Below are 26585 nucleotides of genomic sequence, written 5' to 3'. Positions count from 1 at the left end.
AACAAAGTGCAGATGGGAACCATGGTCCTCCCAGAAAACAACAGGCAAGAGGCGGCATGGCGTTGCCGAGGCCTCCTGTGCCCGCCAGCAGGTGCAGATGTGGCCAGACACACAGCTGAGACAGTGAATTGGTTTCTGTTGTCCCACGTGTGCAGAACCATGCGCTGCTTTTGCACGTTGAGTCCTGGGGAGCCTTCTGTGAGCCTGGCTTTCCTTCGTCTGTCAGGTTGTGCTGAACTTAAAGAATGGGTAAGTTCAAGGTGATTAAAGCATAAGTAGCAGGCCGGCGCCGCAGCTCACTAGGCTAATTCTCCACCTTGAGGCACCGGCACACCGGGTTCTAGTCCTGGTCGGGGCGCCGGATTCTGTCCCGGTTGCCCCTCTTCCAGGCCAGCTCTCTGCTGTGGCCAGGGAGTGCAGTGGAGGATGGCCCAAGCACCCCATGGGAGACCAGGAGAAGTACCTGGCTCCTGCCATCGGATCAGCGCGGTGCGCCGGCGGCGGCGGCCATTGGAGGGTGAACCAACGGCAAAGGAAGACCTTTCTCTCTGTCTCTCTCTCTCACTGTCCACTCTGCCTGTCAAAAAAAATAATAAATAAATAAATAAATAAATAAAAGCATAAGTAGCACCCTCAGCCCAGGCTGGCACGCCTCTCAGAGCCTCCTTGTGTCTGCCCCACTTTGCTTGAGCTCATAGAAGCAGGGTGGATTTCGTGTTTCGAGATAGGTCTGTGTCAGTTTTAGAAAAAAATTCATTTGTTAGGGTCGCATTTCATTCAGAATCCTGCTTCCCCCAGAGCATCAAAGACACTGCCAGCCCATCCCTGATCCTCTGCTGACAGGAGAAGAAGTCAAGTGAGACAGGGACCAGCGTCCCTTGAATGTGGGAATCTGAGCTCTCAGACAATCTGACTTCATGTCTGGTATTTCAGTCATGACCAAAGACCATTAATGCAGCCTTCCCCGAGTTAAGGCCTTAAATGTCAGGTTCCAAAGAAAGACTTTAAAGAGCTACTTGGTTTCCCATCATTTTATTTTTAATTGTGGTTAAATATCCTTAAGATAGACCTTCCAGTTACAGCATCTGGCTCAGCAGCACGAAGCACATTCAGAGCTGTGCAGCCGGCACCACCGTCCATCTCCAGAAGGTCCTTCATTGTGCAAAACGGAAACTGCATCCCCGCTAAATTCCCCATCTCCCTGTGTCCCAACTCCTGGTGATCACCTTTTAGTTTCTGTCCTCATGATCCGACTCCTCTCGGGACCTCGCGTGAGTGGACCTGAGCGGCACGTGTCCTTCTGAGAGTGGCCAGTCTCCCTTAGCGTGGCGTCCTCGAGGTGTGGTGGCCTGTGGCAGCATGGTCTTCCTTCTGTAGGTGGTGTGACGTGGCGTTGTGTGCATGTCCACCCCACCGCCAGCTGTGCAGGGGTCTCCTCCATCTGCTGGCTGTTACAGGGAACGCGGCTGTGAACAGGGCATGTCCGTTCCTCTCTGCAATCATCCAGTAAGTCTCTCCTCCAGTTCCTGGGAGCTGCTTGTGACCACATGACACTCACTTAGGTACCAGCATTCACTCTCTTGGCCACCTGTGCCCTAGGCTCAGGAGCTGGGGGGGCAGCCAAGCAGCAAGGGGCCCTGGCTGAGTGAGGGGAGGGGTGGCCGGGGCTGGGCCAGGAGGAAGCTGTGCTACTGCTGGCTCTCACTGTGACTTCCCCCGAAGTGAGGGGGTTCTCCTGGGTGTGTTTTTCCATCTCCTGCACTCTGGTTGTTTCTGTAGGGAGTGAGTGGGCCCATGTAGCAATGTGCCCCACGTGCTTTGTGCACTTGTAGCTACGGTGCTGTTTGCCCGTCCCTCATCCATTTGTTCAGTGTCCCACAACGTGTTTGGTGCCCGATTTCTGTCACTTACGGCCAGTGCAGGTTTTAGTGAATCCGTAGGACAGGAGAAGGGAAAAGTCAACGGTGAGGAGCAGGATCGAAGCAGGTGGCAGACTGACAAGGTGCCGGCGTCCAAGGTGATGATAGCTGTGTGACCAGGGGCACGTCTGGCATGCTGTCAAGGCACCACCGGCCCCGGGCCACCTTCCTCCCTCCCTGTCCCATCACGGTGCCTCGCCTGCCACCACACAGCATGTGGAACATGGAGCTGCAGTGGGGCAGATGTGGAGAAAGGAATTTCCCTTTCCAGAGACGCGCAGTTAAAAGGCAGAAGGTCCCTGAAGAGCTCCCCTGGACTTTGTGCGGGCTCTTGGAGTCCCTCTAGCTGGGCTGTCACCAAGATGCTCGGCACCCCAGGACCAAGAGGAAGGGGAGGAGCTGCCCCCCCACCTTGCTTCAGCTCTAGTAATTGTGACTTTTTTTTTCTTTTTTGCATGAATCAGGAGTTGTACTACCAAGCAAACAGGAAAGTTGGGATAGTCTCTGGTCTCAAGCAAGCACCTAGTTGGGGCCCAGAGAAGCTAGGGAAAGGCTCGGGGTAGCACTGCTGATCCACTGTGTAGCTGTTGACCAAGCAGCTGCAGTGTAAGTGGTAAGTGTCCTGCCGGGAGGGTTCAGTACCGCATGTCCAACCCTCAGCCTCCGTGAATGCAGCTGCTGATCCTCGACCTCGGAGACAAGGTGGGCCAGGAGGCAGCAGAGCGCAGAGAGCGGTAGCAGGTGGCGGAACCCTGCTCCATCTGTCAGGGCTCAGAGCCACGCAAAGGAGGGGGCGATAGGACAGGAGGGGCTGAGCCAGGAGACGCAGGGTCCTTTCGAGGCCTCATGGAGGTCTGGAGCTCCTGGAGCTCACGTTTTAGCTTTGACCCTTTCCTTGTAGATTCCTCACTATTTTCTACATACAAGATGGTGCCATCTGCAAGCCAGGTGGTTTTGTTTCTTTCTGTCGAGACTGGATGCCTTCCTTTTCTCTTCCCACCTGATTGTTTAGTGCTTTTTAACTCCCCCACCCTTTTTTTTTTTTTTTTTTTTTTTGACTGTGTGAGAATGAGACCTGGCTGGAGTGACAGGGAGGGACAGACTGCTCCCTCTGTGGCCAGAGGGACCTGGGAAGAGCTGCAGGCCTGGCCAGGTGAGGACCAGGGCACATGTCTCCAGCTCTGATTTGGCAGGTGCTCCCGCTGTCCCCAGCTGCTGAGCAGAGCGGTGAGGCCGGGGAAACCTTCCAGGCAGCGTTCAGCCACCAGAGCCCATCTCTAGCGTGCTCAGTGACTGTTCATTGAGCACCTCCCCGGTTCCTGGCTCAGAGGATGCTGAGATGACTCAGACTTGAACTTGATGCCCACAGCCTAATGAGAAAGTCTGATCAGTAATTAAGGAATTACAGCCCAGCAGGAGAGGAGTTCTTATGGAGGTCTGTGCAAAATTCAGAGAAACACTAGGGCAGGAAGCCAATTGGCTCAACAGAGGTTGCTGTAAAGGAAGTCACCTCAAAATAGGCTGCAAAGAATTAAGGGGGCAGGAACAGGCAGCGAGACTAGCACCTGCAAAGGTGTGGGGGTGCAGAGGCGCAGGCCCGGTTGAGGAGATGGAACATCAGACAGTGAGATGCTACTCCCTTAGGACCAGCTCAGACTCTTGCCCATGATGTGTTCAAGGACATGAACACTGACTGGGCACTGCTGGCCCTCTGCCTCAGTTTCCACAGTAGAAGCTGTTTGCTCGCCTGCTGGGTGTTGGTCATGCTGACTGGCAACGTGGAAACAGAAGAGGCGGTGCTGGAAAAGCAAAGCGGGTTTGTATCGATAGGGGCACAGCGCCTTCGAAGGGACCACAAGGACCAAGAGTTGGGGAGAGAAGTAAAGAGGGACAGTGGGGAGCCAGTGCTGGCGAGGGAGGGGGACTCGAGGGTGAGCAGCGGCTGTGGTCCGCGGCACTATGAGAAGAGTTCTTTAGGATGTTTTTGTGTCTTTGAGAATATTGTGTAGACGTTTAATCTTTTCATTGTTTTTTGTTCTCTGGGAGTTGAATTTCTTCTGCTTGTGATACCATGGGCAGACTGGACACAAGACAGCACCGTTTTATTTGGGTTACTCGTGTATTCCCTGTGGGGCATGCGAGTTCCATTCTATCCCGGTGACAACTGTGGGTCGTTCACGAGTCTGGAGTAGGGGAACTGGATTTGTGGGTCTGAGAACGATCTTCTGTCCTCGGTGTGGCCGATGCTCTCAAAGATGGGCGCAGGAGGGCCTCGGAGGAGGCTCTTGGGACCCTGGAGAGGACATGTTGCCGAAGCCTGAGCCTGACCGGGGGCCGCACGAAATGGTCACGGTCTCTGCTTTCACACTTCCGTAGCGTGGAGTTCTAACGCAGGTCTGAGAGCGAGACAGCAGCAGCTGCAGGGGAAATGCCCTTTCTGTGTGGGGTGATCGCGGCGTGAGTCGAGTCCTCGGACCTGGCGTCTTCTCTGTGTGTATGTGTACCCTGCAGGCGGCTTGCTGGAGCAGCATGAGACTTCTCTCTCACCCAGAAGACGCCTTTCACTTCTGCAGGGCTCAGAGGGGTCTCCACGGGACCGTGTTCTCTCTTGGGTCTCTTGCCTGGCTCACACACCCCAGGCACTTCTCTTCCCAGGGGTTGAAAGAGTCTGTCCTTAGATAGCACTTGCTAGAGGAAGCAGCCAGAGCTAAGACTTGCTGTCAGTCACTAGGGAAACCATCGCTGTTGAGACTGGCCAATTAGCCACAGGACAGAAGGTTCTTGGATGGACTAGGACCAGGCCTTAGCTCTCCCCAAGGCACACTGCACACGAGGGAGAGGCGGGAGACTTGTGCATGTTTCCATCTCCAGCAGCAGCTCTCTAACAGGACACCTGGTACCGCATGATTGCTTGATTAATAGTTCCTGAATGGATTAATGGATTAGCATAACATGACACCCTGGAATGGTCGTGTTAGGTCAGAACGGTGGTGTGTGAAAGGCAGGATTCATCCACGAATCCATCATTTCTTGAGCTCCAGCCCCCACTCAGGTTTGGGCTAAGACTGTGGTTCACAACCACTGGAAGGATCTGGAGAGTTTTCAAAGCTCCTGACACCCAGATCGCAGCTCAGACTAAGGAAACCAAAACTCGGTGGGGGAACCTGGGCTTCGGTGTTGCTTAAAGCTCCCCCTGTGATGCCAGTGTGCAGCTGCAGTGGAGAGCCACTGGCCCAGGTGCTAGAGGTACAGGGGACTGTCACAGTGTCCGTATCTTTGTGAGGATCAGAGTCTGGGGGAGGACACTTGAATGCGTTAGTTCAGGAGGTTGCAGGGCACTGAGAAGCCGTAATAGATGAAAACAGTCACAAAAGAATGTTTAGTGGCTAAAAGATACAGGCGAGCTTGAAAGAGGAAGGAACTTAAGATGGGTTTTGTAGAATGAATAGAAGTCCCTCAGTATCCTCCCCCTTCCTTCCTTCTCTTCCTTCCTTCTCTTCTCTTTCCCATCTTCTTCATCAACCTTTCCATATCCCCCTGTCTCCTTTCCTTCCTTCTCACCTACTTGGTTCCTTTTGGGCTCCAAAGCAGATCCAGAAGAAGACAATGAGCAACAAAAATCAAGTTCCTATCTTTGAGGTGCGTCCTCTTCCAGGAAAAGAGAAGAGCCCCTGCGGAGCCCCAGATGCTACAAGCAGCAGAGTGTGGGGGGCCTGCGACCTCGTTTTCAGGGGGCTAGTGGGGCAGACTTGAAGGAAATGTCACAGCAGTGTGTGAACCTTTGCTTCGAGACATTTAGGGGCAAACACCACTAGGAGATCAAAAGCAGTCTCCCAATGGCACACCCACGTCATGCTGATAAGCACTGACTCCCTGGTTTTTTATTATATTTTAGTCCCTCTGATTATCCTCAAGAGTTTTAATGTGGTGCTTTCTTACATTTGTGAGTCTTTCTCTTTAACAAAGCGAAATCTTCACAATATCTGGCTGACCATAATGACACTATTTTGTTGTCGTCCTATTTATTCTTAATCCTTCTTTCCCCAGAGCAGGTCGAGCTATTCTAGTTTCTTTGCCTTGCTGTGCAAGTTTTAGAATAGCCTTATCTGTGTCCCTGAGACTCCTTGCTGAGATCTTGATAGGAATTGCATTAAACTTATACACTGATTTGGGGAGAATTGATACTTAGTCTGTTGAGCCTCTGATCCATGAGCAGTATATGTCCCTCCACTTAGTTACGTTATAGATTTCTTTCATCAGCCTGTTGTCACTTTCAGGCTATAAGCACAGGGTCTTCATCTGAGGGTGTACTGATTTCCTTTCATTTCTTAAGGATATTTTTGAGGAGTGTAAGATTCTAGGCTGACAGAGACTTTAGCTCCTGAAAAACAATGTTCCACTTCCCTCTTGTCTCCATGATTTCTGATGACAAATCTGCTGTTGTTCTCATTATGGTAAGTTGTTGTTGTTTCTGGCTGTTTTCGATACTTTCTTTGCCTGTAGTTTTGGAGAGTTTAATGATGTATGTTAATATGAGTTGGAGGGTGTGTTCCCTGCCTAGGGTTCACTTGGCCACTTGACTCTGTAAGTTTGTGTCTCTTGCCAGATTAAGATGTTTTCAGTCGTTATTTCTTTGAGCACATTGTCATCTTCATCCTCTTCCTTGTCTCTTTCTGGGAGACTGGTGATCACATGGTGTTAGATATCCCATTGTGGCCCCACAGGTCCTTGGGGCTCGGTTCAGTTTTTCAGTCTGTTTTCTCTCTGATGTTCAGATGGAGTAGCTTCTGTTGCTTTATCTTCTAGTTTACTGATTCTTCACTTGGTTCTCCCATCCTGCTTTTGACCTTACCGTGGAGTTTTTATTTCAGCTATTTTATTTTTCTGTTTTAAAATTTCCATTTGATTTTATTTCATATGTCCTATTTCTTTACTTAGCCTTTCTAATTTTTCATTTATTTCAAGTGTGCTCACATTCACACACTGAAACATTTTTGATTGCCTTTGAGTCTCGGTCAGATAATTCTGACATTGCTGACATCTTGGCATTGGTATCTGCTGATGGCCGTTTACAGTTCTATTTGAAATTGTGTGGGTTTCTTTTTAATATGACATATTTTTTTTTTTGACAGGCAGAGTGGACAGTGAGAGAGAGAGACAGAGAGAAAGGTCTTCCTTTGCCGTTGGTTCACCCTCCAATGGCCGCCACGGCCGGTGCACTGCGGCCGGCGCACCGCGGCGGGCGCACCGCGCTGATCCGATGGCAGGAGCCAGGTGCTTCTCCTGGTCTCCCATGGGGTGCAGGGCCCAAGCACTTGGGCCATCCTCCACTGCACTCCCGGGCCACAGCAGAGAGCTGGCCTGGAAGAGGGGCAACCGGGACAGAATCCGGCGCCCCGACCGGGACTAGAACCCGGTGTGCCGGCGCCACAAGGCGGAGGATTAGCCTAGTGAGCTGCGGCGCCGGCCTAATATGACATATTTTTTACTGGAATATGGGCATTTAGGTATTATGTTAAGATACCCTTCTATTTATTTTATTTCTATCTTCTGTTTTCTCTGACACGTCTCTGGCAGAGGCTGCAGAGGGAAGTGGGACGATGTGGGAGCACAATTGCTGTTGACCCTGACGGGGGAAGGCCTGCTCATCACTGCTGAGCAGAGGTGCGAGCCCCTGACCCTGACCCTGACCTTTTCAGATAACTGCCTGGCTGGAAGGAGTGGAAGGAAGTGCTCCTTACTGCTGCACACATGCCTCCTCTGGCACGGGGGCGTGGGCAAAGGGCTTGTCACCCCCTTGTGGCTCCCTAGTAGGACTGTGGGGCTCCCATCCCAGCAGTTGGCCAGGTTGCCTTGTGATGGCTCCACAGGGCTGGAAGCCTTGGCTCCCCATGGAGCCTCTGTGGCGAGCACGGGAGTGAGACAGGAGCATTTTCCGAGGGGTGTGGCTGGAACCTCGCCGTTGCTGTCTAAATGCTCATGGTTTTGCTAGGCTGCCCCATCCCTGGTCTCTTGGCAGAGACAGCAAACTTGAGCTGGGCTCTGTTTTGCCCACACCCGCTGATGGCTGCAAGCCTCTGGCTTCTCTAGCTCAGTCGCAGGTGTAGGCGGCAGTTCTTCCCTGCCTTGTTCTTTGAGTACCAGGTTTCCTGGTTGCTCTGCCTTCACCTCGCTGCCTGTCAGTCATCTTATGTTTATTTCAAACACGGCGTCCAGGAGCTTTGGCTGTACTTTGAGGAAGAGTGGGAAAAGCACCGCCACTCCATCTTCCAGGAGGCAGAGGTCTCAGGAGGATTTGAAAGTCCTCCTGGCAGCCGAGGTTCTCCACTCTGCGAAGGAATTCTGTTATGTCTTAGGTATCACAACATCTGTGGATGACAGGAATATCCATCAGGGAGGATTTTCTGGATAGACGGATGGAGGGAGAGAGGATGGAAGGAGGGCAGGCGGTCATAGATGATGAATGAGTGAATGAGTGAACGAATGAATGAAAGAGTGGAACCAGCAGCCTGAATGGTTCACACCCACCTGTGCCTCTGCAGCCACATGCCCAGAGCCAGGGGAGGGCTTGACCAGCAGGTGGCGCTAAAGAGGATCTGTGGCATCGCAGTCAAGTCCCAGTCGGGCCAGGCCTGGGTGGCTCCGCTGAGGAGGAGGGGGGAATGAGAGCAAGGCCTCAGGCACCACCCGTGCCACCCCCCACCCCCGCCCACGGCTTTAAGGTGGGGGCGGCGGGGGAGGGGGAGGCTGATTGCTCTTGTGAGGACGCCAGCATGGCGCTGATTGAACACAGAAAATCTCCCATAAAAAGTCCTCCGAATACAGTTCTTCCTCGCTGGCTTTCCTGGGCCAGGCGATGAGAGAAAACCAGGCCGGCGCCGCGGCTCACTAGGCTAATCCTCCGCCTGCGGCGCCGGCACACCAGGTTCTAGTCCCAGTCGGGGCGCTGGATTCTGTCCCGGTTGCCCCTCTTCCAGGCCAGCTCTCTGCTGTGGCCAGGGAGTGCAGTGGAGGATGGCCCAGGTGCTTGGGCCCTGCACCCCATGGGAGACCAGGAGAAGTACCTGGCTCCTGCCATCGGATCAGCGCAGCGCACCAGCCGCGGTGGCCATTGGAGGGTGAACCAACGGCAAAGGAAGACCTTTCTCTCTGTCTCTCTCTCTCACTGTCCACTCTGCCTGTCAAAAAATAAAAATAAAAAAAAAAAAATAAAGAGAGAGAGAAAACCAGCCCAGGTGTTTCTTACTCCTTTTGCTTGGCTAGGGTCCCTCTCCTCTAACTTCCCTTTGCCTTTTGAGGTGGTACTGCCTAGTTACCTGGTGGTTAGAAATGCAGAGACAGACAGACAGAGCTCCCACCACGCTAAACGTCCACAGTAGCCGGGGCTGGGCAAGGCTAAAGCCAGGAGCCTGGAACTCAGCCCGGATCTCCCATGGGGTGGCAAGGACCCGACCGCTTCAGCCGGCATCTGCTGCCTCCCAGGGTGCACATTCGAAGGAAGCTGGAATCAGGAGTGGTGTCAGGACTTGAACGTGGGTGTTCTGCCGTGAAAGGTGGCGGCTTAACCATCAGGGTCAGTGCTTGCCCCCAGTGCAGAAAAATTTTAAAATCCATGCATATGGGAGAGCTTCAGGAAATTCATAAAAACTCGTATTTCCAAAAAGAAAAATTTCATTATTTCAAAATGTTTGCCACAAAACAAGTGTCTCTGTATTCCGTTTCCTGCCATCCTTTTGGAGTGCCCTTGTAAAATGAGGAGATCTTAGAGGTGCCGCACGGGAGGAAAGCTGAGTTATTCCCAGCCTTTCCTTTGTGGTGATTAACTCAGAGACGTTGTTCACAGCATCTCACTGTGCCCCTGTGTGGGAAGTCGCGAGAGGTGTTCCGTTAAAGCCTCAGTATCGTCTCTCTGCTAAGCAGCCAGTTTGCTTCCGTTTAAGCGAGGTTGAGAATCTTGGAGCAGATCCTGTGTCCCAACACTGGTGTAGAAAAAATAGATGTTAACGCTAGACACAGGGGCCTGTGCTGTGGTGCAGCAGGTTATGCCTCTGCCTGCGGTGCCAGCGTCCCATAAAGGTGACGGTTCGAGTCTTGGCTGTTCCACTTCTAATCCAGCTCCCTACTAACAGAGCTGGGAAAGTAGTAGAAGATGGCCCAAGTCCTCGGGCCCCTGCACCCATGTAGGAGACCCGGATGAAGCTCCTGACTCCTAGCTTCAGCCTGGTGCAGCTCCAGCCGATGCAGCCATCTGGGGAGTTAACCAGCGCTTCAAGCTAGGGCTTTAACCCACTGTGCCACAGCGCCAGCCCCAACCACTGGATTTTTCTTAAAAACAATTCTGTTGAGGCATAAATGACACATCAAGAAATTCTCCCGTTCCTAGTGAATTTTATGGCCCCACCATTGGCAGAAGTTCGCAGTCATCAGAATCCAATTTTAGAGCTTTCCCATCGTTCCCAAAGATGCCTTCCTGCTCGCACCCTCGCCCCCAGGAAACCACTCGTTTGCTTTGTCTCTGTAGATTTGGCTATTCTGGACGCTTCTATAGATAGAATCACACTACGTGTTGCCCTTTGTGTCCGGCTTCTTTCATTTAGCCTGGTGTTTTTTGCGGTTCACTCGTGTTGTAGTTTGTGACGGCATTCTGCTCCTTTTTGTTAACAGGCAATACTCCATTATGTGAATATACCGGTGTGATTCCCCATCTCATGGATCATTGAATGTCTCAGTTGTTCCCCCTCTCTGACAGTTTTGATAAGCCCGGGGGCATTCGCATCCCAGCTTTTCTGTGGGCGCGGTTCTCTCAGCCTTGGAGCTAGGCGTGGGTCACCAGGTCCTCTGGTGACTGCACTTCGCCATTTGAGGCACTGCCCGCCTGTGTCGCGCGGTGGCTGCGCTGTTTTGCAGTCTCACTGGCAGTCTGTATTGGCTCTGATTCCTCCACATCCTCACCAACACTGGTGGTTGTCCCTCCATGAACAGTAGTAAACTGCCCGTGGTATCTCATGGTTTTGATTGGCTGGTCCCTAACGACTGGCCGTGCTGAATACCATTCTGTGTGTGTGTGAGCCTTTCGCCTGTCTTTGGGGAAATATCTGTTCATCAAGTAGCCCGTTACCTAGTTCAAAATTAGATCCTCTTCTTAGGCTTGGGCTGGAGGAGTTGTTTTTTGGTTTTTTTTTGTTTGTTTGTTTTGTTTTTTACCTATTCTGGATACATCAAGTATATAATAAATGCATATTTTCTCCCATTCTGTAGCTTTTCACACTCTTAGGTTTTTGGTTGGTTGGTTGGTTGGTTATTTACCTCTTCTGGATACTTGGCATACCAGATATATGACAGGCGAACATTTTCTCCCCATTCTGTAGCTTTTCACGCTCTCCATTGTGCCTTTGAAGTACAAAAGCTCTTCATCTTGGTGAAGCCCAATTCAGCAGTTTTCTGCTTTTATTGTTGTGCCTTCAGTGTCAGATCAAAACAAAACAAAACAAAACTTGGCCCATTTGTCCAACTCAGGGTCCTAGATTTTCTGCCGTGGTTTCGCCTGTGAACTTTAACTCTTCCACTGCGGTCTGGCCGCGACTTGGAGCGGAGTCTTGCATTCGGTGCAAGGGGAGGGCCTGCCTTGCTCCCACAGATGGTGGTGGTTGTGCACGAGAGTTGCTGGGTTCTGTGTGCTGCCTTCTTTTGCCGGCTGTGCTCCGGCAAAGCTGGACACGAGCAAGGCTGCCTGCGCTCAGCCCCCACTCTCCTGTCCCTCTCTCTTCTGCCCACGAGCCCAGCAGGTGTCGTCACTGCACAGCCCTAGCTCCAGTTCTCCTGAAGAGAGAGCTGGTGCGATGGGTCTGCTCTGGCTCGGGTGACCAGGTCTAATCCAGCCTCGTGTGCCCTGGGCTCAGGGTGACATGGTTACCTGCAGCTGCCAGTGCCCAGCCCTGGTTGGATAATGACCCTCCGAGAAGGAGCGTGCTCATGGCTGGACACAGCCCCAAGATGACCCTCCGAGAAGGAGGGTGCTTATGGCTGGACACAGCCCCAAGATGACCCTCCGAGAAGCAGCGTGCTCGTGGCTGGACACAGCCCCAAGGCATGTCGCCTGGTCGTGATCCTGTATTGGACATCCTGGACCCCCCAGGGACTGTCTTAAGATTTCCAGTGAGGGACTCACAGGTCAGCTCCCCACGATTTGTTTTGCTTATCCCGTGCAGTGTTCAAGAGAACAACTGAAACAAATCATTGCCTGTATTTAAAAGTCGAAAGAGTATTTCATGTACAAGGCTGGATGTCATGCCTCATTAACAAAACAGGCTGATGTGGGCCAGCTACGTTTGGAGACAGCTGAGTGCAGAGAGGAGAGGCTGCCCAGGTTGCCCCAGTCCCCACCACTCCTTCTTGCTCCACACACACGTGCCCTGTTCTTACCTGACTGTGGGGGTGTTTGAGTGTGCACCTCCAACCCTAGGAGAGTCACAGGGGCCCTGCCTGCCTGTGAGGTTGTCCACCTCTTGGTTTTTACCCCAAGCTTGGCCCTGAACCCAGCCTGCCCTGGGATTCCACATCAGCCATGATCCTTAGCGTGTGCAATTTTGCTGTTTGCAGTCTGCTGTGTGCACCACGGACAGTGGCCTCAGGTGTTTCATGGAAGTTGTCCGCAGGCCCAACTGCATGGGAACTCATGGTGCTCACATGGCCCTTGTGCACGGCGACTGTATCTTAGAATCAGGAGAAAGCCATGAACGTTCTGACTTACTTGACTGGAAGAACCATCTGTGCAAATGAGGAGGCCAGTGGAGCTTGCCTGCAAAGCAGGGACAGTGATCAGCGCGGCGGGTGCGACGCCGCGCGGGACTCCTTCATTCCACGTGGGAATGCCTGGGTCCAGGAGCCCGCTCTGCCTCTGATCCTTCTGCCGATACACGTGCCAGGAAGTCCTGGAGTCCCTGCCACCCACCTGGGAGACCCAGACGGAGCTGCAGGCTCCTGGCTTCAGCCTGGCCCAGTTCTGGCAGTTAGGGCCAATTGGGAAGTGAACCAGCAGACAGAAGATCCCTCTCTCTGTGTCTGCCTCTCTCTGTAACTCTGCCTTTCAAATAATATTAACAACAACAAAGACACTCATGGAATTCTTGGGTCATACAAAAATAATAAATTGCTCCCACTAGCCAGAGAAAACTCCTATCACCTACCAGAGATCATTCCCCTTCAGCCCCAGCCTGTCAGGTACTAGAATTAATGTCACCTTTTGCAAGCCACATCCTTTGTCACCTTGGCTTTGTCATCAGTGTTTGCTGATGACAAACACACCCTGGAGCCCCAGAGTTGCTCCTGCTGGAGAAGGAATGGTGAGGGCACGGGAGAAGTGGTCTGCAAGGGGGTGTCTGTTCTAGGGACCCAGGGAAAGCAGCGGCCAGGAGCTGTGGCACGGGCACAGGCCCTGCTAGGCCTTGGCCCCAGCAGCTGTCACTGCGTGCGCCAGTCACCCAGTTTTGCAGCCCAGCACCTGTGTGGAATAGAAATCAAAGTTAGCAGTGGCTGCGGTGAGAGGGACAAGAGGTTCACGGGGAAGGAGGGAGCCCTGTCGTGGCTGGTCGGGTGTCTCCATGGTTATCAGGGACCTGATTCCCATCCACACTGCCGCTTCAGTTCCTCTTTCACTCTTCCTCATGGTCCCAGTGTGGTTGCCTAAAATCCACTCATTGTATCCACATTCATGTCAACTTGGAAGAATGAGGGGCCAAGGAAAATTGCACACCTCCCCTTTGGGGCTGCCTTCCAGAGGCTGCAGACAGCACTTCCATTTGTATTCCCATGGGGACTTGGTCACAAGGTCACACCCAGCTACAGAGGAGCCCGGAAAATGCAGTCTTGACCCCAGGTGGCCATGGACTTGGCTAAAAAGCTGAACTTCCAGGAATGGCGTTAGCAGTTGTTGCCATAGTGAAAACCTGAGAGGTCAGGATTGATTCCTTTTTTAGCCAGCCTGGGACACCTGTGGGATGGTGGTGCCACAGCAGTTGATATTCGTAGAGCACCTTGTGTATGCCAGGCACTGTCCTAGGTGCCATCTAAAACCGCTGCAGGTTGACATGGGTAACTAATTGCCCTTGAGAAAGCTGGGCGTTTCTCACGTGGAGTCAGATCCGTGCTTCCTGTCGTGAGAAGCCTGCTGTTTCTCAGTGTAGCTCATCGCATTGCTGCAGAACATCTAATTTTAGAAATCCCTGCCTAATTCTGAACTGCAGGCTGCGCTCTGAGCCTGGCAGTGGGGCAAAGTAGGTCAGAGTGCGCGGGGTCAGGCAGATCATTCATCCATGCCCCCAGGGGCATCGGGCGGTGTCTGCTAGCATTTCTAGGTTTCCTGACTGGGTGCCAGCTCATGGTATCTGTTCAGTAGCAGGAGGTGGGGGGCGGGGGGTGCTACTAAACAGACAACGTGTAGGGTGGCCCCACACGACTTAACTTCCAGTGGTACCGAGGCTCAGAAGCCCTGAGTTCGTGGGAGAGACCTCACCTTGAATGTTGACTCAGCAACACTTCCTGGCTGTGTGGCCTTGGGTGAGCTGCCTCACCCCTCTGAGCTTAAACCCAGTCAGCAGACCTCCCTGGTGAGTGCGTGGTGGGCATTTAAGAACCGACGGATGGAAAGCGCCAGAATTGGGGGCCAGGAGAGGGTTGACTCCTTCCTTGACTGCCTCTGTGTGCTTGCTGGCACGCAGCCCCGATTGCACTGGGCGTATGTGGTTGGGCTCGTCAGAGGCCCCGCTCCAGCTAGCGGTGTGGGGACAGAGCCCCAGCTGTAATTCAGAACTGCTGGCTGCTTGTGTCCCGGAGCCTCTTGTGGGAGAAGGACCCATTTCTGCTTTTTCTAAGAGGTGGTTGCCTCAGGTCGGGCACACGTCGCTATCTTGATGGACCCTCCCCTGGCTTGCGTTCTGTCTTCCTGGAATACCCCAACTGGCCCACACCTTCTCTGTAAACTCAGCTTCAACCTCAGGAGGAGACCTCCAATCCTGCTGGGGTCTCCTGGCTGGTAAGAGACGACCCCAGATGTTTCCCAAGCTCTCTGCTCAGGAAAACCATCACGCATCCGCCTTTCGAATCGTGCACTCTCGAGGGCCTGAAAAGCATCTCGTGTTGCCTATCCCAGTGCTGGGAGCCTGCCTAAGACCTAGGTGGCTGGGGCTGGCTTCCTGGGCATGTGGCCACTGTGGCGCACGGTGCACCTCGCTGTCACCGTCTTGAAATTCGGAGTCCTCTAGAAATGTTCCACTTTTGCACTGAGCCCTGTAAATAGCAGCTGTTCCTGAGTGGGAGGGAAGTGCATGCTGGTTTTCTAAGACCCTGGAAGGAAGGGCAGCGCCCAGGGGGCCCCTCGGGTTGCCCTCCCTGTGTCTCCCGTCTTAGTGTTCTATGTCACATGGGTCCCTAGGGCTTTGCCGCCTTCCTCAGAACTGCCCTCAGCATTCCTGGGCTGAGCTCATCGGCTCCCCTCCTTTCTTGGAAGCGGCTCCGGCATTCCTAACCCAAGGGCCGTGTCTCCCAGCTGCCCCGTGTGCTCACAGTCTTCGCCTTCCCTGGCGCTGGCCCCAGCTCTCCTCGGCTGCAGGCTGAGCTCACCCGTGGCGTGGCTGCCGCAGTTGCCTTTCCAAGATTCTCAGTTCTGCAGCTTCTGAGGACAGACGCGGCCTCTCCCTCCCAAGACCTGTGGGAGGAGTACGTTCGGAGCGGAGAGACGGGAGGAGTACATTCGGAGCGCGAGACGCTTCGCCTGGTTATCAGGCGTTTGCTGACTGTTTGCTTTATCTTCCTGTAGAATGGCGTAGCTGAGCTCCGCAGGAGGAAGTGTGATAAGCATGGAACGTCCAGTAGTAGGTGAGGGAGATAAACTCAATGCTGCGTTGACCTAATATGAAACATGGATAGACTAGAAGAGCTGGGGCACTGTGCTTCGAATACTGTGCACCTGCACCCAGATTATCATCTAACATTTGGTGTTTTTTTTACCTGATTAAGTATCTGTTCATTTATCCATTGCTCTATGTAACAGACCATCCAATTTTGAAAAAAAGATTTTATTTATTTTATTTCAAAGATACACAAACACAGACACAGAGTTCTTCCATCATCTGGTTCACTCCCCAGATGACTGCAGCTGTGGGCGTGATCCAAGACAAAGCCGGGAGCCCGGAGCTCCATCCAGGTCTCCCATGTGAGTGGCAGGGGCCATCCTTTGCTGCTTTCCCAGATGCATTGGCCTGGAGTTGGGTCAGACTCGGAGCAGGCAGGACTCGAATCAGTGCTCCGATATGGGATGCTGACAGTGCAGGCAATAGCTTAGCTCACTGTGCCAAAACTTGCTTTTTTGATTCATTTCAAAGTCATAGGCCTGTGTGGATTTCACCCCTCAATACACAATATGGTAATAAATATTTTGTTCAGCAGTCTCAACTGAATGAGAGCTTTTTTTTTTTTCATCAAAATGGGAAATGTAGATTGCTATATATAAGAATGCTTTCTGTCAAACATTAGTTGGTAATAGAATATGCACGGCTTAGCGCCTCTCTGTGTGCCAGGCAGTGAGGAGGGGGGAGAAGAGGCACCGAGGGAGGGGAGGGAGGGGAGGGGGGGTAGGGAGGGAGGGAGGGAAGGAGGGAGGTCCGAGCACCCTTGAGAAGGCCAAGCCATGGAGCATTTTAGGGAACAACTTCCACTGCCTCCCAACCAAAACAGTAAAAACAAAAATCCTGTAGTGACACAAGGGGTCTTCAAAGCGTTCATGGCAAATGTGTATTGTTAAAAGCAGGCATGGAGGGGCTGGCACTGTGGCGTAGCAGGGAAAACATCCGCCTGCAGTGCCAGCACCCACGTGGGCGCCTGTGTGAGTCTCGGCTGCTCCACTTCTGACTGAGCTCCCTGCTGATGCACCTGGGAAGGCAGTAGTAGGTTATGGCCCAAGTCCTCGGGTCTCTAACACCCACATGGGAGACCCGGATGAAGTTCCCGTAAGTCAGAGGGTTGCCTTGCCTCAGGCAGCTCACAGCAAGAGGACACACAAAGCCACCCCCAGGGATGTTCCCAGAGACACGGGGGAAGGCCTTGGAGATTGTCCACATGACCCATGAGAACACAGAAATCATCCAGAGAACCAGTGGCAGGGACAGGCATCATGGCACAGTGGGTTAAGCCACCACTTGCTTCACCGGCACCCCATGTCAGAGCGCCAGTTCGAGTCCTGGCTGCTCCACTTGTGATCCAGCTCCTTTTATTGAGCCTGGAAGGGCATTGGAGGATGGGAGACCCAGCTGGAGTTCTACACTGCTGGCCTCTGCCTGGCCCAGCTCAGGCTATGATGGGCATTTGGGGAGTGAACTAATAGATGGAAGAATTCTTTCTTTGTCTCTCTCTGTCTCTCGCTCTCTCGCTCTTTCCCTCTCTCTGCATTTCATGTCAATAAATCTTCAAAAACAAAGCAGCCAGCCCGAGCTGGGCGCAGTGAGTGCTACTGGTGGCACCTGGCAGGCAGACATCTCAGACATTCTCTCTGCAGACACCATGGAGTCTGGATTTTTGTCTTAAATTTTTTTTTTTTTTAAAGAATGTATCCTTCTACTTGGCTTGCCTGGCTTCATCATGTAAACATCATTTTCAGGAGAACTTGATTCTGTTAGTGTTCCTCGGTTTCCTGTGAACTCACGCCACTTCCTGACGGGTGCAGAAATCCAACAGCGCCCCGCAGAGGCTCCCCAGTCACGGCGGGGGGGGGGAGGGGGGAGGGGGCAGTATGCTTTCAGGCCCTACAAGCACAGGTTTTGTTACACATCGCTTGGCAGGGCTTGCAAAACAAAAGGAGTTTTCGTTCTCCAAATGTAACAGTAAAGGAATACATATGCTTTTCCAAACAGCACAGTCCCCTTCCTGTTGCCAGAGCCACTCTTCTCGGGAGATGCGCTAAGTCCATTCCAAGACTTCGACTCCTCTGGTTCGGCCCCGTGATGACCTCCTGCATACCTTAGGGATGCTTTTAGCTGCAAGTACAAGCCCTCTGGACAGTGAATTAAGCAAAAAGGGCCTGGGATTATTTTGCATAGTAGCGGGTGTGGTTGGTTCAGCAGCCTCCTGGTAATGGTGCTCTGAGCCGGCCTCTCGGTGGTTTCCTTGGCATTTCCCTGATGGCCCCATTGCCCCAGACATCCCCACCTTCCTTCCTTTGTTGGAAGAAGGGGGTCCGTGGGAAAGGACACTTCTTGTGATTTTCCTTGTTTTGCTCCTTTGACAGAGGGGAAGAGCTTTCTTGGAAGGTCACCCTTGCTTGGCCGTGGCTATGTCCCTTGGCCACTGCTAGATGAGTCCCTGGCAAAGAGGAACTGGAGTGCCGTGCTCAGCTTCACCCCGTCAGGAAGCATCCCACTGTCCCAGAATGTGTGCAAGATGAGACCTGTACAGACCATTATGGGACCTTGCTTTTGCCAACTCCCTCTCTAGAGTGTACACTGCGTGAGGGCAGAGATCCTGGTCTGTTTCTTTTAAGATTCATCTGCATATTTGAAAAGCAGAGAGACAGACAGACAGAGAAGTGTTCCATGTACTGGTTCACTCCCCAAATGGCTGCAACAACCAGATCTGGCCTAAGCCGGAGCCAGGAGCCAGGAGTTCTGTCCTGGTCTCCCGCACAGATGCGGGGGCCCAGCACTCCAGCCGTCTTCCACTGCCTTCCCCGGCACATCAGCGGGGGAGCTGGATAGGAGGCAGAGCAGCCAGGGTTGGAACTGGTGCTCGGGTATGGGATGCTTGCAGTGGAGACAGTGGCTTAACCTGCTGTGCCAGTCCCTTTTGTCTTCTCTCTTGTTCACTGCTATATCCGCAACAGCTAGAACAGCCCCAGGAATCGACTGAGTGGTCGTGAAAGGAATGCAAGAGTGAATGAGTCAGGAGGAAGCTGACAGGGCTGCTGGGGAGGAGCCGGCAGGGCCCACAGTGCCCAGCCACGTGCAGCCCCACCTGGTAAACGTGGCGCTGCCGGGAGGCCGCTGATCCCCAGAGCCGTGACCTTGCGCCTTCTGTCTTTTCTCCCAGGGAGTGAGCACAGCTGGAGAGTCCTCTTGTGCCAATGACCCTTCCCAATTCCTCCTGCATCTCAGAAGACAAGATGTGTGAGGGCAACAAGACCACCATGGCCAACGTGCAGCTGACGCCGCTCGTGGTGGTCCTGAGCACCATCTCCCTGGTCACCGTCGGACTCAACCTGCTGGTGCTGTGCGCCGTCCGAAGCGAGCGGAAGCTGCACACCGTGGGCAACCTGTACATCGTCAGCCTGTCGGCGGCAGACCTGATCGTGGGCGCCGCCGTCATGCCCATGAACATCCTCTACCTTCTCATGACCCGGTGGTCCCTGGGCCGGCCTCTCTGCCTCTTCTGGCTTTCCATGGACTACGTGGCCAGCACGGCGTCCATTTTCAGCGTCTTCATCCTGTGCATTGACCGCTACCGCTCTGTCCAACAGCCCCTCCGGTACCTGAGGTATCGAACCAAGACCCGGGCGTCGGTCACCATCCTGGGAGCCTGGTTTCTCTCCTGCCTGTGGATCATTCCCATCGTCGGATGGCGTCGCTTTCTGCCGCACAGCCCGAGGCCCCGGGACGACAAGTGCGAGACAGACTTCTATGACGTCACCTGGTTCAAGATCATGACGGCCATCATCAACTTCTACCTGCCCACCGTGCTTATGCTCTGGTTTTACGCCAGGATCTACAGGGCTGTGCGGCAACACTGCCAGCACCGGGAGCTCATCAGCAGGTCCCTCCCGGCCTTCTTAGAGATCAACCTGCGGCCAGAGAATCCCAAGGTGGGTGGCAAGAAGCCCGGGAAGGAGTCCCCGTGGGAAGTTACGAAGAGGAGGCCAAAAGATGCAGGTGGTGGCCCAGCCTCGAAGTCACCGTCCCAAGTCCCTGCGGAGACGAAATCTCCAGCTGGGCTCAGCCGAGAGGAGGCCGGAGAGGAGGCCACGCTCCACTGCTTCCCAGTTAACATGGTGCAGACAGCGATGGTGGCCCAGGGGAGCAGCCCGGGCTATGCCGCCATCGGCCAGCCCAGGAGCCAGCTCGCAGCAGGGGAGCAGAGCCTGGGCGCGCGTCACATCAGTGAGCTGTCGGAGGACCAGACGCTGGGGGACAGCCAGTCCCTCTCCCGGACGATGGACTCCGACGCCACCACGGAGCCGGCGCCGGGCAGAGGCACGCTGAGAAGTGGGTCTAGCACGGGCCTGGATTACATCAAGTTCACCTGGAAGCGCCTGCGCTCCCACTCGAGACAGTACACGTCGGGGCTGCACATGAGCCGGGAGCGGAAGGCCGCCAAGCAGCTGGGCTTCATCATGGCGGCCTTCATCCTCTGCTGGATCCCCTACTTCATCTTCTTCATGGTCATTGCCTTCTGCAAGAGCTGTTGCAACGAGCACGTGCACATGTTCACCATCTGGCTGGGCTACATCAACTCCACGCTGAACCCGCTCATCTACCCGCTGTGCAACGAGAACTTTAAGAAGACGTTCAAGAGGCTCCTGCACATCCGTTCCTAAACGGGGCCTCCGCGGGATTGCCACACAGGGACGCTCGCGAGGCCCCCAACGAACCGGAAGGCTGAAAGCTGGTGCCACGCCAGGCTCCTGGGCTCTCTGGAATCAACGCCTCCGTGCCAGGGGCCGGGGAGTCGGGAGCTCCTTAGGCACCACTGGGAGCACAGCGGCGGGGCGGGGCGGGGCGGGCTGCGGAGAGACTGTTCTTGGGGAGAAAGCGGAATGTTTGCAAGAGACTCAGAATCTGCCAGAGCTCTCCGGCCTGCTGGAGAGGTCGAGCGCCCGCCTTTCGCTGTAATTCAGGCTGCGGCCTGGAGCTCTGGGGCAGCCTGAGAGCTGCGGGGGCGGCGGTCCCCTGGAGGGTCAGAGCTCTCTGGTCTCCTTGGTGTGGAGCCTTCACCTGTGGGCAGCTGCTGTCCCCGCCAGGGTCGCCTTGAGAGGCAGGGCGGCTTGGTCTGCGGTGGCTGCGGCTCCTCAGCACGCCTCCTCTGAGCCCGTTTCCCAGCTTGCTCCAGAACCAGCGTCGGAACCCCCTGGCCACTCTGCCTTATTCCTTCTCACCCGCGCATGTCTTCGACCTGATTGCAAACGATGCCGCTCGCACCTCCTGCATTTCCAACCCCAAGTTCCTCTTGGCTAGTGAAACAGCGGTGACGGACGCTGAGCACAAAAGAAAGAGAAAAAATAGTTTCAAATGGTTGCACATTACAAGCAAAAACTGGGACTCAGGGAAGAAAGCTGACGCCGTTTCAGCCCCAGAACACCGACGACAGGAAGGGGGTGTGACGCCCCAGCGTGCACGGGAGCACATTGAGGTGCCGCCAGGTGGAAGGAGGTGCCAAGGGCCGGTGGCTTTCAGGAGGAAAGTGAGACTGGAACTGCGTGGGGTTCCAGCTCATTTGTAACGCATTTCTCTAAAAGGCAGCAGTGGGTCCTGCTAAGCGGGTGTGTGCACGTATGCACACACACACACACACACAGAATTCTGGGTAACACGTTGAGAGGAGGAAGAGGTGACATGTAACACGTCTGCGGGCTCAGCAGGTGACTCCCTGAACAGAACGGTGTGCATTTTTATTTGTGAGTTGTGTTAGGTTTGTCAAAAAGTCGTGGTCTCTTGTCATCACACCTGTGCAGTATAAACTGGCCACGGCGTGGGGACATGCAGTTTCACTGGTATTTATGTTGGTCGCGATCTGGACATGGTATGTGTTTTAAAACTCACTGCTGAGCCCTCATGTGTGTGGCAAGCAGGAAAGCCTATACACGTGCATTTTGTGTCTTGCCTTCCTGTTTGCATGATCTGTTAAGTGGGGTCTTTTTGCTGACCCAAAGTGTGATGTCAGAGACGGCGCTGGCCTGTGGTTTGTTTGTGAACCTCTGGTCTGAGATGTATTGGGTAGACCCTCAAATATTCCAGGGTTTCACGGAGGGTTTCTCATTGGCTCCTGGTCGCAGTTGTTAATGCCTCTCGAAAAGGAATTACTTTTTTATTAAAAAGCTTCATTCTCTCTCTGCCTTGCGTCCCCTACAGTTCTTGCTTGGATTTGGGGTAGGGGTGGGGCTGAGCAGACATCCATCGGGGTCTTAGAAGCCATAGCTATTCTGCTTCCAGGTCAGAAACCTCCCGCAGACGCGAGAGAGAACACACAGCCAGAGAGAATCACTCCCCAGACCCCTCGGGAGCCAAGAGCAGAGAACGCTGCCTGCTGGCCAGCAGCAGAGTGTGTCCTGAGGTCCATGAGCCGCCGGTGACAGGTACAGAGGAGTGGTCACGAGCCCTGCCTGTGGGTCAGAGAGACCTGCCTTTGAGTTTGGTAGGAACACGAAACGGCCGATAAACATCGATTGCCAGAGTTTAGGGAGCAAAGTCGCTGCTTCCTTTTCCCCTGAGTCTGTATCTGGTATCCGGCAGGTGCACCGAGGCAGTTTCAAAGTGGACTGAGCAGGTGCCAGGGGGTGGCCTCGTGTTTAGGAACAGGTAACCCATGCACAGGACTCTGGAGTGTGCCTCCTTGTCCCCCGTCACCTACTCCTGCACCCCCAGCCTGCGGGACTGGATTTGTGTTTGAACGGATGAAAAGCAATAGGCTAAGGTGCCCAGGCCCCCAGCTGCAGTCCATGAGGGAAGACAGAGTAGCTGATGGCTGGCGCAGCATCCGGGGGAGCCAGGCTTTGTGCACTAAACATGAAAATACACACGTGCTAGCACAAGGCTGTCACGGAGGCCTGGTGTGCAGGTGAGCACCCTGCAGGCTTAAGGCTGATACACTTTGGTTATCCCGGTGACAATCTGCCAAAATGACCAACTTAGCCAGCACTGCCTTCCTTGTCACTCTTCGCAAGGTTTACCACGATTCATGTCCGTAGCGTTTTGTGAAGAACAGTTTCCTGCGATTACCAGGTAACTGATGATGTGTGTGTCCCTAGCAGCCTGTTGGGGAATGCGCCCTCTGTCTCGGTCTCAGCTCACCACTGCAAGAGAGGCAGGAGCCGGGTTCACGGGGCGGAGAAAGGGAGGTGAAGGGACCAAGGGTGATGGAGGGAAGACCAAGGGGCGGAGCTGGGGGAGACAGGATGGGGAGATGGAGTGTTAGAAAGGTGGCACTGAGGGGAGACGGTGGGGGACAGCGGGCGGTAGAGGGAGAGAGCTGAGCAGGAGAGGAGGACCCCGGAGGGCAGGGCAGAGCGTGGAGATGGAGACAAGTTCAGGGGGATGGGGGAGGCTGACTTGGGAAGGAAGACAGAAACGGAGCAGCGGAGAGGGAAAGAGTAGACCAGGCGGCTCAGTATTAATGCACTCAGGAAAAAATCCGCTTTCAGAAACTATTCTTCATGAATGTATCCATAAGTTCAATATAGTCAAAGGAAGAATAAACCGTCCTTGGCCTGTCATTAACAGAACCTTCTTTGAAAGCCCTCTCCAGGGTCAGGTGTTCTTGCAGAGCTGCAGCTTAGGAAGCCGCCATCTCATATCCATGGAGCTTCCTGGGAGGCAGCAGAGCACCGCCCGAATGCTTGGAGCCAGCCCTGCTAGGCACGTGGGAGACCCGGTGGCGTTCCTAGCTCCTGGCTTCAGCCTGGCCGTCTTGACTGTTGCTGCCTTTGGGGGAGTGAAGCAGCAGATGGAAGATCTCTTTCTCTCCCTCTCGTCACTCTGCCTTTCAAATAAATAAATACATACATTTTTAAAAACTGCTTCCCTGAGGACTGGCACTGTGGTGCAGCGGGCTGAGCCACCTCCTTTAACACTGGCTTCCTGTGTGGGCGCTAATTCAAGGCCCGGCCGCTCCACTACCGATCCAGCTCTCTGCTGAAGGCCTGGGAAGGCAGTGGAAGATGGGCCCAGGTACTTGGGCCTCTGGATGGCATGGACACCAATTGCAGGGGCCTTAAGTAAGGTGCAGGGTGGGGGCCACTGTGGCATAGCGGTTAAAGCTGCCGCCTGCAGTGCTGGCATCCCATATGAGTGCCGATTGAGTCTTGGCTGCTCCACTTCCAATCCAGTTCTCTGTATGGCCTGGGAAAGCAGTAGAAAATGGTCAAGTGCATGGAGAGACCCATAGGAAGGTCCTGGCTCCTGGCTTTGGATCGGCGCAGCTCAAGCCGTTGTGGCCAGTTGGGGAGTGAACCAGCAAATGGAAGGCCTCTCTCTCTCTCTCTCTCTCTCTTTCTCTCTCTCTCTGCCTCTCCTTCTTTCTCTGTATAACTCTGACTTTCAAATAAATAAGTCTTAAAAAAAAAAAAAAAAAAAGAAAGGTGCAGGACCAGGAGCCACAGAAAGGTAGAGCATGTCCCCAGACACCGGCTGGCAACAAGGCCGCAAGACTACAGCAATTCTGGTCAACCCACCGTCCCCGGTTGTCTTGCAGCTCAGTCAGGGAGGTGACCTGCTCCCCACACATGTCAAGCCAGGCTCTGAAACCCAGAGAACTCTGGCATGACAGGTGTGGGCTACTAAGATTTTTTTTTTTTAAAAAAAGATTTATTTATTTAGAACGAGTTACAGAGAGCAAGAGAAGCACGCGAGAGAGTCCATCCACTAATTCAGTTCCCAAATGGCCACAATGGCCAGGGCTTGGCCAGGATGAAGCCCAGAGCTAGGAGCTCCATTTGGATCCTTCACATGGTGGAGGGACCCAAGCACTTGGGCCGTCTTCTGCTTCTTTGCCAGGTGCGTTGAAAGAGAGCTGGGTGGGGCCGGCGCCGCGGCTCACGAGGCTAATTCTCCACCTTGCGGCGCTGGCACACCAGGTTCTAGTCCCGGTCAGGGCGCCGGATTCTGTCCCAGTTGCCCCTCTTCCAGGCCAGCTCTCTGCTGTGGCCAGGGAGTGCAGTGGAGGATGGCCCAAGTACTTGGGCCCTGCACCCCATGGGAGACCAGGATAAGGACCTGGCTCCTGCCATCGGATCAGCGCGGCGCTCTGGCCGCAGCGCGCCGGCCGCAGCGGCCATTGGAGGGTGAACCAACGGCAAAGGAAGACCTTTCTCTCTCTCTCTCTCTCTCTCACTGTCCACTCTGCCTGTCAAAAAATAAAAAAATAAATAAAAAGAAAGAGAGCTGGATGGAAAGCAGGGTAGCCGGGTAGGGAACTGGTGCTCTGCTTTGGGAGGCCAGTATCACAGGTGTCTCTTTACCCACTGCACCTCGACAATAGCCCCCATGCACCCCTTTTATGTGTAGAGTTCAATGGGTTTTGACAGATTTGCGCACCTGTGTCATCTCTAACTTAATCAAGCTGTACAACATATCCATCGACTTGTGTTCCTTTGCACACAACACGTACACTGCCCCGTTCCGGCACGCCCTGGTCTGACTTTTCACACGTTCGTTTGGCTGACGTCAGCACTCCAGGTGAGTGGAATCACGCAGCACGTGTTCTCTGCTCCACCTGCATTTTGTCTATGACTCACTCACACCTCAGCTGGGTCCTGAAGACTGAGAGAGGGTCCCACGAGCAGCGAGGAAGGGGGCACGGCAGGGACGGAGACCCGAGAGCAGAGGAGGTGTTGACTCGAATTCGTGTGCTGTGACCCAAGCCTGCGGTGTGAGGGGGTGGTGGGGACGCTTTCCTGGTCCTGTGCTGCAGTGGTCAGAAAATCCTTCCACCCTCTGTGCTTCTGAAAGGATTCACGGCAAAGCCCCAGATGCCTCCCTCATCTGCCTGTCTGAAGCCAGCCACAGCCCTGGATTCTCATTCTTTGCATCCTAAATGACGAGTTGGGCTACTTGTCTCCATCAGTCTTTCCTTTCCCTGAGCTGTCACCCTCAGACTGAACCAGCGCATAGCCCCCCGGCCCCAGACAAGGTGGCCTCAGGGCAGAACACCCGCTGACCTGGGCACCAAGCTGCCCTTTCGTCCCGCCTTCCTGTGTCCAGTTCTTTCGGCCTAACCCTCGAGACACCTGCTAATCTTCCGGCCAGAACAGCCTCCCTACTGCAGTCCCCGTCGCACCGCCCATCCATCCATCTTTCTGATACAGGATCCCCTTGCCAAGTGGATCAAACAGGCTTCCAGGTCAACCCCAGCCCCAGAGAACTTGCGGTAAGCCCCCGAGCGCTCTCTAGCCTGTGCTGTTTGGTGAGGTAGGGTGGGGAAGCCGTAGCACCCGCCTTGCAGGGCCTTTGTGGGGTGGGAGGGGTGAAGCCTTGGAAACATGCAAGATCATCAGTACGCCTGCCCGTTAGCCTGAGCGCACAGAGCTACAGCAGAGTCACTTTGGGAAAGGCCTTGGGGTTCTAGCCCCCAAACCTGCCCAGCGCTTCGCTCAACTAAAGATAGAACGAGTAACTTCAGCCCAGGGAAAGCGGGGAGCCATGAGAAGATGGGGATTCCGAGAGGCAGGCTGGTGGCTGCCTCTCCTGTATCTCTGCTCCGGCTTCCATCATGGTCACGGGGCTCTGCTGACGCCACGGCACAGGGAAAATGCAGTGATCCTGATTCCTGCCATCTCCTGAGTCAAACGACGCGGTACAGAGCGTTTTCCTAAAAACCTAAGACACACACTATCGTAAGCGGCTTTTCTGACCAGCCCCAGGCCAGGCCCCGCCCACCTCCTGATGCCCCGCCTTCCCTACGACTCAAGCTCCTCCC

General features: G+C 54.1%; 1 protein-coding gene across 5 annotated transcripts in view; it reads left to right on the top strand.

Annotated features, from left to right (window-relative positions):
* Positions 1 to 22006, top strand: part of HRH1 (histamine receptor H1) — a 76063-nt gene extending 54057 nt beyond the window's left edge. For 3 of the 5 annotated variants that reach the window (XM_051851710.3, XM_051851711.3, XM_070051108.2), the window contains exon 2: positions 18993 to 22006. In XM_051851710.3, the coding sequence (XP_051707670.2) occupies positions 19027 to 20493 (1467 nt within the window). In that variant the 5' untranslated portion in view covers positions 18993 to 19026 and the 3' untranslated portion in view covers positions 20494 to 22006. Of the gene's footprint in view, positions 1 to 15732; positions 15792 to 18992 lie in introns of all 5 variants that reach the window. The other 2 variants (XM_089306672.1, XM_070051107.2) reach the window with 1 other exon arrangement.
* The last annotated feature ends 4579 nt before the right edge of the window (positions 22007 to 26585 follow it).

This window comes from Oryctolagus cuniculus, chromosome 10 (assembly GCF_051225735.1).
Source record: "Oryctolagus cuniculus isolate XC-2025 breed Fujian yellow rabbit chromosome 10, ASM5122573v1, whole genome shotgun sequence".
NCBI classification, from domain to species: Eukaryota; Metazoa; Chordata; class Mammalia; order Lagomorpha; family Leporidae; genus Oryctolagus; species Oryctolagus cuniculus.
This window is presented reverse-complemented; position numbering and strand designations above follow the sequence as displayed.